This window comes from Oncorhynchus gorbuscha, linkage group LG25, assembly GCF_021184085.1.
Source record: "Oncorhynchus gorbuscha isolate QuinsamMale2020 ecotype Even-year linkage group LG25, OgorEven_v1.0, whole genome shotgun sequence".
Classification (NCBI taxonomy): Eukaryota; Metazoa; Chordata; class Actinopteri; order Salmoniformes; family Salmonidae; genus Oncorhynchus; species Oncorhynchus gorbuscha.
In genome coordinates, this window is record NC_060197.1 from 28,654,780 (window position 1) to 28,665,693 (window position 10,914).

Sequence of the window (10,914 nt, forward strand, 5' to 3'; positions counted from 1 at the left end):
TGATGGATTTACCAGGCCCACGGTGTACGTGTCCACCTCTTCTATGGTCACAGCCGTTCCTTGGCTGCTTTCCTCTTGAATCTCCTCTGTGCGTCACACACACAGGCAAACACACACACACACACACACACACACAACACATTTCAATACGCATATGTAATTGCTGCGACAGGCCGACTCAGATTTTCAGAACTACATCTTAGTTTCTGTATTGTCAAGATAATCCCTTCTTCTTTCTGTCATTCTGGGGGGTGCGGTCACTACTTTCCGCAGTGGATCTTTTTTTTCCTCTTTTTTTATTTAACCTTTAATTAACTACGATAAACGTCTGCTCCTCTAATGACTTAATTACATAATTTAGACATTTTGGATAAAAGTATCTGTTGTAAAAATCTATTTTATGCCTTGTCATTTGAATAACCTTCTGGCAACCGAATCAATGAGTGTAAAAATAGCTTAATTGAATCATTTGGAGCGTTTGAGCTATGAAGAAAACAAGCTGCATGGTTGCATGGTTCATGATGACATGTTCAGCAGGGCACAACCTTCTCAGGTAGAAATACATGACGGAGAACGGACTGACATAACAGATGGCGTCTGCTTCCAGGTGACGTGGAGAAAAAGGAATCGTTTCCTGCTGTTATTGTCTCGTGTCAGAGGGCGTCACTCCTCCTCCATCAACCAAACTGCCTTGCAGGACGTGGAACTCATATTCACGTTGAAATATTGAGCGTCCGCCATTCAAATAATGTAAACTAATTTTGTGAGAAAAGTTTTTTTATGTATCACTGCACTTTCATATGACTCTCAGTGAAATTGGCAGAACAGCTAGCTAAATTATTTTAAAAAATATGTGACAGTGTTTTAATAGTGAGAAAAGAAAACAAAACGGTGGCTATTTCCTGCACAAATTCTGTGCAAGGACATTGGTTGCCAGTGCAGTGACTTGATTAGCTGTGTAGCTAACTGTTGTTTTAATGTCTATGGTTGTTGCTAGCTAGCTTACTGACGCAGCTAGCTAGCTAGTCGGCTAGCTCGTTCTTCACTGACAGGAAAAGCTTGCTTAGCCTGTTTAAACTACCCTGAAGTTGTAGACATGCAGCTCCACAATTAAGAGGAACTGACTGTTATCTTAAAGCATTTTTTCAGTCAAAGATGATTTCAGTGACTTATGCTAGCTTTTGTGCCCATAGTCAAACTTCAGAAATACTGCTCATAATCATGAGCTAGACGTAAAATGGGCCGAATTCTTCACCAAAAAACATCAACATTATTGACAAATGTATTGTTTTAGCTTAGATTAATTTAGACTGTTTGGAGGCAGAAATGGGGTTCGGCAAAAAGACAATGTCGCCTAGGTAATATTTTTGAACGTTAGACAGCCCATTGTAGCCTGCCTACTCTTCATCTATCCCACTGTCCGTTGCGAGAAACGAGACACATCCGTGCAGGCGGAATCGACGCGCTGTCTGATGTAAGGCAATGGCAAGCTGCTCTATACATGATACAGTATATCTATGTGCAACGTTTATAGCGTTTGATCGCGTCCACCTGAACACGAGTCTGGTTGTGTGACATGCTAGACTAGTTAGTATTTAGAATCCAGGTTTGGTCATGTTAGCCTTGTCCAAGATCTGTTTGTGTAATCCTGCCAACTCTATTGCTGTTCGGTATGACGATGAGTAACTTAACGTAGCAGGCGTTTTTCTTTCTGGTCCTGCCGAGAACATTTGTAGGGGAGGTTCTCTTCTGCACTGTTCAACCAATCCAGTAAATGTGGAGGAGGAGTTAAGAGTGTCACCTTATGAAAGTCCAAAAGCAGACTTGGCATCACAGGCTCTCTTTCCATTTCCCCTAAACACCGGATGCATCCTGTTGTTCCGACCCAGCAGAGGGTGGACAATGAGGGACAAGGAGTTGGCACGATAACACAAACAGACTTCCTGGCACTCAGGTTTGGTTATGTCTCCTCTAGGCCTTTACCTCCAGGCTGCGTCTCCTTGTCTTCAGGCAGGCTCTCCCCGGGAGCAGGCGTGATGCTCTGGTTCTTGGCCTTTTTGCTCTTACCAGAGCTGGAGCGCTTGGACTTGCCCGAGGACTTGGCCGAGCGGGGCGTCTCTGGGTCCGCCATGGCCAACGAACCAGCCCCTGATGTTTGTCGTCAGCTGGAGAGGAGAATTTTTTAAAATAAAGATATACTGATACACTGACTCAGTGAAGGTGAACAAACTGAGCCATTAAGTCCCCTCCATAGGAAACCCTATTCCCTCTGATTCAGAGTGGTTGGATTAAATGTGGCAGACACATTTCAGTTGAATACATTCAGTTGGACAACTGACTAGGTATCAGCCTTTTCCCTTTCCCTAGGACAATCTGGTGGTCCAGCCAAGGGAGTAAATGCTTGCAAATTTGTGTGAGACAGACATTCCTGCTGTCTGGAGGAAACATCTGAGACAAAAGTAATAAACGCTAAACGGCAACAGGTTCATGCACTATTTATCTATCTGGGGCTGATATCCCCTCTCTGCTTTAGCCAGCCACCTCACTTGTCAAAGCTGGCAGGGTGACCATGTCTTTATTAAAACTTTGATTAAGCTCCCAAGTTGTCTGTTTCTAAGGGCTGTAGCTATGTAATAACAGAGACAGGTTATTGAGGGAAGAAGAGAAAGGGAGTAATAAAAAGAAAGTTAGCAGAAAACCCTTTGAAATCCACCCTCCCTTTAGATGTGAAATGGGAGGGAGCAGGTAAAGTTGACAGTGATCAACAACATTAATATAGACTGAGTCTGCTTCTGGCAGAGATGAACGAACTGTTAGAGACACAGTACTGGGATTTAATGTCAAACAGTGGACGGGTTATTGCAGAGGAAAGACACCAAGAATTGTCCCAGTTGGAGTTAACGAGTGTCAAGTGAGCATTAAAACATGCTTAGCTACTGTATATTGAACATACTGTAGCTAGCTAATGTAACTCGATACAGATTTCTTTCTTTGTAAGCTTGTCATTATCTTATTGCAGGGTGGGTTTGCCTCTGAAGGCATGCTAAATCCATCATTTCCTTTCCAAAATTGTACATTTGTATATAAGTAGAATGACTTTTCAGCATTTCACTAGCTAGCTGCAGACCAAATAGAGTTAGCTACCAACTGGTAGCTCCGGTAACGTCGCTAGCTACTTGACAACCACCTTACCTTCCGTCAGGTAATAACTTTATGCAACTCCACGTGTTTAATGGTTTACCTAGCTTTAACACCTACATCAATACTGTTTATTCTTACATACTCTAAAACCACTAGATACGGAATGGCGTGATAAAACAGTTTTGAAGTAAACTGGCTAGACAACTGTATCGGTTTCTTCGATGGTTGTTGGCTCCCCTCTCTGGCTTTGTGTTGAGGCGCGCTTGTAGACACGTCTCCATAGAAACGGCACCGGAGAGGTGGGGCTCCACATGCTCGTCACCCCTTTCTTGTTGCAATCGCACCTTACGAGAACGAGAAGACAAGCCCTCTCTACCACGATGGGGATGTGAGCTTTCTTGTCTTAATTTGCTCATAACGAATGATTTCCAGTTGATTGTACGGTAACGTTATCAGCATGTTATCTCGTCATCGTGATAATTAGGCCACCCCATGTTGATGCAGACGTGGGAAAGGTTCGTGAAAGGAAATATGCGCGTACAACTTCAGATGAATAGCCATTAGAAATACCATATCACATTGATTTCATGATCAACCAGCACAGTGAGAACTCCAGCAGGTGTGGCAGAGAATAACTACTGAGTGAAGCATGCCATGTTTGAGTGAATGCAACCAACTGTCACGGCACATTTGTCAAAATCACTCATCATCATAAACGACAACGGAAAGCAAACCAAGTGACTGCTGATTTTAAAAATGATCAGCATTAGATGTTCTACTTTCTGTAGCGAAAGTGACATATGTCATTCCTGTTGATAAAAACAATACATATTATGCTTTGAAAGAGAATCTGACTCACTGCAGGGAGAGTGCCTGGGATGCCAAGGCTTAGCCATTGAAACATTTTGCCTTATGAATGTTAAACTGGAATGGACATATCCAATGTAAACATTGTTAACTGCGGGGAATCAGGGCCATGGGGGCATCTACTCATTTAAATATAACCAAATGCATCGTTACTGTAGTAGGTTATTCACTAAAAGGCATTTATAAATCTTTTGTCTTGCCCATTCACCCTATGAATGGGTCACATACACAATCCATGTCTCAACTGTCTTAAGGATTAAAGGTTGTTCTTTAACCTGTGTCCCCCCCTTTAATTACACTGATTGAAGTGCATTTAATAATAAGAGATCATAGCTTTCACCAAGATTCCCCTGGTTAGTCTATGTCATGGAAAGAGGAGGTGTTCATAATGTTTTGTGCACTCAGTGTATGATATCTATTTGTATGATTGAGAATAACACTTCTTCTGACCATTGAAATTTCAGGGGGCAGCCAAAGTGAAACACTTCTTCCAGATGTATTCTGTGAACAGACACAAAATGACAACTGTGACACCATCCTACCACACTGAGAGCTATGGATGGCCCCGATGACAACCGCTTTGACCTCAGGCCATTGCTCTACAACACTCGCTGGTCCTGGCAGTACAGAGCCATTGATAATCAGGTGGGGATCCAACAGTCAACATGACATTTTACTGTGGATCTTTCACATTTGCTTGTTATCAACGGCTTTAGCGGATTTGATTTAATCTCACAAGAATTGTGAACGTCCACTGAGTCCACTGAACATGGTAAGTTATTGTTATTTCATACACAGGTGTCCAAGATGGAGGTTGGGAATGACACCCATACGTAGAATGTATGCACACATGACTGTAAGTCGCTTTGGATAAAAGCGTCTGCTAAATGGCATATATTATTATTATTAAACTCCTCTGTTGCTCTCCTCCAATATATCAATCATGTAAGGATGGAGTGGCATATTGGATAGGGGAAAATAAACTAGGCCTACCCAAAGAACCCTCTCAAATGGCAACATGTAATTCCTATGAGGCTGAAACAAGTTTGAAACATACATTTTTTCCAGTCTAACAAATCTGACTTTCACTTTTCACCATTTTCCACATCTCCAGTTTTTTTAAATGGACAAGGCGAAAATGGACAGGCACCAGTAAGATTCCTTTCTATTCGTTGACCCTTGAGGATCACACAGCCATAGTGAGCCACTTGCTTCTTACACGAAAGGGTAAGTACCACGTCTGGGATTCCTCTAGACTCTGAGAGACGGAGAGTGCACTCCTTCAACCCTCTCTTGTGCATCAGAATATGGGCGCAGGCAGCTCAAAGCTGAACCTTGACAAAAAGCAGCAGGGGAGTTGAAGTTCATGGCCCGCGATTTAGATTTTTTATTTATAAAAAAAAAAATCTATATTACATTTTAAATTCCCTAACCCCCTTCACATGTTATGTTGGAAACTTTTGGCTGTGATAATGTCACTCAACCCCTAGTGCCCGTAACGCATTCAACTCAAATACCTTTCTATTCCACGCACAGATAGGCTGATATCTACAAACAAGGCTGTGGCCTCTCTCACACACACACGCAGAGAGAGGGAGAGAGAGAGAGAGAGAAAGAGAGAGAGAGAGAGAGAGAGAGAGAGAGAGAGAGAGAGAGAGAGAGAGAGAGAGAGAGAGAGAGAGAGAGAGAGAGAGAGAGAGAGAGAGAGAGAGAGAGAGAGAGAGAGAGAGAGAGAGAGAGAGAGAGAGAGAGAGAGAGAGAGAGAGAGAGAGAGAGAGAGAGAGAGAGAGAGAGAGAGAGAGAGAGAGAGAGAGAGAGAGAGAGAGAGAGAGAGAGAGAGAGAGAGAGAGAGAGAGAGAGAGAGAGAGAGAGAGAGAGAGAGAGAGAGAGAAAACTGTTCAGTCTTCTTTCTATGCTGTCTTGGAAACATCTACACGAACATACATTATCTTGAAGGTGCAATGCATCTAGTGATGAATTGTTCTGTAGACTAGCACCAGAGGAAATGGAGGAATAAAGTCTCAAGACACGGCAAATGAAACAGAATGACGCAGCTGTACATTTAAAACACATTTAGAGCTGTGTCGGTATTTGACTCAATGTGTCTTGAGATTTGACTGCATCTCAGAAGGTAACTGAATACACTATTTTGCTAGGTCATATTCCACACAGTCTGTGTGTAGGGGTGTGTGGGGGGGGGGGTTGGTTGGTTGGTGCAACTGCTCTTTGCTAGCTGCTTTTGAGCAGAACGTGAAGGTGAGTCAGCAAGAGGGCTGATGCAGGAGTGAGCAGGACTGATGTGCACACACACACACACACACACACACACACACACACACACACACACACACACACACACACACACACACACACACACACACACACACACACACACACACACACACACACACACACACACACACACACACACACACACACACACACACAACAGCCCGCAGGCTCATCAGCCTCCTGTCAATGGAGCCGTGTGTTTACTCAGCCACTGCGCTTTTTACCTTATACTGTACATTACTACTGCAGTGAGGCTTAGTCAGCCCACACACAGCCAGAACAACAGCAAATTGTTATATAAGACATGAAGGAAAATGGGTTTGTTTACCCGGGTTCCCGTTAGACTATGGATTGATTTAGGGCTGAGTTTTTCCTGGCCACGTGATCCATCTGGGATCTGAGACTGATCAAGGTAAACTCTGGGCCCTGGCCCTGGGACACACGGTCAGGTGTCATGACTTCCGCCGAAGTCGGTCCCTCTCCTTGTTCGGGCGGCGTTCTGTGGTCGACGTCACCAGCCTTCTAGCCATCGCCGATCCACTTTTCATTTTCCATTTGTTTTGTCCTTGTCTTACACACCTGGTTTCAATGCCCCAATTACCTGTTCATTATTTAACCCTGTTCCCCCATGGTTGTTTGTGAGTGATTGTTTGTTTGTAATACGGTCCGTTATTTTGGGTTTGATTTATTGTGTTGTACTCGTGAATATTTGAGTAAATTATGTTTACTACTCATATCTGCTGTCCTGCGCCTGACTCCTCTACACCCCCCCAAGAAACTAAAACATATTTCCATTTTGGTCACAAACATTGCAGGCCCTCCAGAAGTAATAATGTGGTCTGGATGTCTGTGCGACTAGCAAAGCACTAAGGCATCCATTGCAATCAGCAGAAAACGAGAGGCTATAACGTTTTAATAAAACATACCTACACACAGGGACACATTCTGTTTTAAGATTAATGACGAGGAGAGAGTCTCTTTTTTTTCTCCATTCGTTCGTTCCATTTCTCAATAATTCATTTTTGTCGAGATGAAAAAAGAAGGATGTATTTCTCTTTGCTTGTTTTGGAGCCTTCGGGACGGCAAGTTTGTTGGGTACGTGTAGCAGCCAATAGAGGGCCAAGGGTCCTTCTAGGCCCTCATAATCAGTTTCCAATTTGTCTAGACTTAAAGCTCAATATCTTGATGTGTGTTCTAGCCTCTATATCTAGTTTCATAGACCTCTGAAGCTCCAGACTAGCCAATCTATTTTAGTGTGAGGATGATGAATTAGATTTTTTTTTAAAGCAGCACTCTGTCTATATCACTGCTGCCTGCTGTCAACAGTTGTTGTTGTCTCAACTCAATTGGCAACAATTGTCTATGTGCCCTCAATTAACTGCTTTATCAGTGCTAAATGCAGGTGTGGGGATTGAGAAATGCAACGCAAAATTGAAAAATAACAGATTTATTGACATGGAAAATAAAGAGCTGTCTCGCTGAAGCGTTGGGGGGGGCTAACAATATGCAGTGCAGCAATGTTTCATGCTATAAAAAAATTCCACATAGCAACATAGCATGCAACATTGCATGCAACATAGCAACATAGCATGCAACATAGCAACATAGCATGCAACATAGCAACATAGCATGCAACATAGCCATTTCTTAGCAGTTGATAGTTTTCCTTCACACACACGCCCTGCACTATTGTGATACATCTAAAAGAAATACGAATTCATATAACACTGACGTTGATATCAATAGCCCATAATAAAATGAGCTGCATTAAAGTTAACTGGTTGGTTGCCAGAGATTGGTTACAAATTTGTGACACAATGCTAAATCCCTGGTCTCCATTGGTCCCGATGGAAATAAAAGATTAAAAGGTTCCTGGTCCCACTGTGTTGTTGACAGCAGTTCTGGCTCATTAGAGACATTAACAGTAAGCCAGGCCCATCAATAACCACTTGGCTGAGCGATCACTCTTCTCAGGACACACACACACACACACACACACACACACACACACACACACACAGGAGCACACAATCATATCTATCACACACTGACACACAACAATCGTTCCTCCAGTAGACGCCCAGGGGACCAGGGGACCAGGGGAGGGTGTGCCTCTAGCCAGCTTATCTGTCCCACAGAGAGCACCCTTCATCTGCCCGCCATGCCAACTGGTCTGCCTACCTCCGCCTGTCTCCTGGAATGACTCATGGTGTTTCAGTGTCTCCGTCTGTGACTGTTAGAGTCCTGTTGTTGTTCAAGTCTGTCAACTGATGCCGTATCGGTTTGACAGAATGTCAGCTTGTTTGCCAGTTTGTTACTGTGGACTCTCTCACCAGTGACAAGAGAGAACACGTGTGTGTGTGTGTGTGTGTGTGTGTGTGTGTGTGTGTGTGTGTGTGTGTGTGTGTGTGTGTGTGTGTGTGTGTGTGTGTGTGTGTGTGTGTGTGTGTGTGTGTGTGTGTGTGTGTGTGTGTGTGTGTGTCTGTGTCTGTCTGTCTGCCTGTCTGTCTGTCTGTCTGTCTGTCTGTCTGTCTGTCTGTCTGTCTGTCTGTCTGTCTGTCTGTCTGTCTGTCTGTCTGTCTGTCTGTCTGTCTGTCTGTCTGTCTGTCTGTCTGTCTGTCTGTCTGCCTGTGTCGGTCTGTATGTCTGTCTGTGTGTGTGTATGTACCAGTCTCTCTAACTTAGTATTTTCAGTATTTCTGTCCATTACTTTCATTCATGTGTGCAAGAGAGGGTGTTATTCGTCAGTGTAAAGACGTGACAGCCAGCTAGTCGCAGCCTGATAATGTGTCACAGTGAGTGGCAGTGCCAGTCTCAATGGGCCAGCAGTCAGTCAGCCTACAAAACACAATGTCTAACTGTCTGATAGTCGGCTGGGTTTTGTGGTTGTGTGTCAGTGAGAGAGCCGAGAGAGAGAGAGAGAGAGAGAGAGAGAGAGAGAGAGAGAGAGAGAGAGAGAGAGAGAGAGAGAGAGAGAGGGGCAAATGATTGTCAGTCCCAATTGTAAAAGCATGTGTGTCTGTGAGTACAGAGAGAGAAAGTGAGTCTGAGGGGCCAATGATTGTCATGTAGTCTCCGGAGGTCCCACTACAGCTCATCATGCAGGGCGGGCCCCTAAGCCTGGTCCAGGGCCCCCATCAGTAGCAGGGCCCCTGTAGTGTTGTCCCTCACCAGGACCATGAAGGAGTGGTCGGCGTAGAACAGCTTGGGCTTCTCCACCTTCTCGTCCCCCAGCTCGGTCGCTCCCTCCCTAGCCTCAGAGCCCAGCTCCAGGGAGGCCCAGTGAAGGACAGCCCCTAGATGGAGCCCTTTCCCCTTTCTATGGCCCTAGGCCACGGAGGCCCCAGAGAAATCAGAGGCCTTCTGGTCCCATGCTTCGGTCAGGCCCCGTGTAGACAGCTGTTTCTGTGTTCAACATAAACCAGAGAGAAGGACAATCAGTACTTTGGACATGGACTGACACAAAAGTCAATTAAATTCCCCAACTACAACCTCCTAACTCTCCTCTAGAACATGTCCCGCGTCAGGAGACACCATCTCAGGGCGTCTGCTTCCCTCTCTGCTTAATTATGCAAGCAAAGTCCAAACAATGTAGAGTGGAAGCAGATTTTAAAATGTCATGATGCAATGACATACGGCGAGGGGAGGAAAATAAACACGGCCATCTTCCAGACTCGCGAATCGTCTAAACAAATATAAACAAAACAAACTAAATGTACGGTCTATCAAAACCAAAATATTTTCCCCCAAATTCAATCAAACGCTGACAGATGACCTTGTTGCGACGTTTCGGTACAAAAGCGATGTCTGGAGCTGCCGTGTGTGTGTGTGTGTCGTAGAGACGGGCAGGGAAGTGTCCCATGAATAATGTACGAAGGATGGTTCTATGACTCGTGACCTCACCATGTAGCCACCTCCTTTGTTGTGCCTTTCATATGAATTCCAACACAGTGACAACACGGTGACAGCTAGTTTTTACTTCCACACGCAGAACAGAGGACCACTCACACGCCATATGACAGGCCACCACAGAGGGTAGCAGGGGGAGGTAGGTAGAGGGGAGGCAGAGGTGCGTAGGGGGAAGAAAGAGGGCGGGCGGGGGGGGGTACAAGCCGAGGGAGGTTGAGGACGGAGAAGTGAGTGAGGATGCTGTTTTCGTGCATTCTGGGTAGCCTGTTGTGGACACGACCACCTTTGTTGAAAATGATTCGCTATCTAATCTTGTCCCATCTGACAGTTCACTATATGAACCACAGACAATTTGGTATTATTCACATGAAGCAAAACACTTATACCAGACTTTCAGCAGTTTTAAAAGTGATTGTCATGCCTCCATGAGACTCAATAGAAAGGAGACTGTTCTATAGTTCTATGGGAAGTAGATGTAGCAGTAAGAGAGGGCTAGTTATTAATAGGACAGGGACCTGGTCAGTTTGTGTCACCTGCTTTAACATGGACAACTGGATCCACTGCTTCCATTTAACATGATGCGTGTCCCTGTTCTGTTCCCCCCCTCCTGTGCTCTCATGGCCTGTACACACACACACACACCTCCCAATCTGTCTGCTTGAGTTCATGGTCAACATGCCCTTGAGACGGACAGAGAGAGTCCTT

General features: G+C 44.6%; 1 protein-coding gene across 2 annotated transcripts in view; it reads right to left on the reverse strand.

Annotated features, from left to right (window-relative positions):
* Nucleotides 1–3,374, reverse strand: part of dnah2 (dynein, axonemal, heavy chain 2) — a 253,765-nt gene extending 250,391 nt beyond the window's left edge. For both annotated transcript variants that reach the window (XM_046327988.1, XM_046327989.1), the window contains exons 1-3: nucleotides 3,193–3,374; nucleotides 1,984–2,165; nucleotides 13–86 (exon numbers count right to left, since the gene is read on the reverse strand). In XM_046327988.1, coding sequence (XP_046183944.1) covers nucleotides 13–86; nucleotides 1,984–2,131 — 222 coding nt within the window. In that variant the 5' untranslated portion in view covers nucleotides 2,132–2,165; nucleotides 3,193–3,374. The remainder of the gene's footprint in view (nucleotides 1–12; nucleotides 87–1,983; nucleotides 2,166–3,192) is intronic.
* Nucleotides 3,375–10,914: the final 7,540 nt, after the last annotated feature.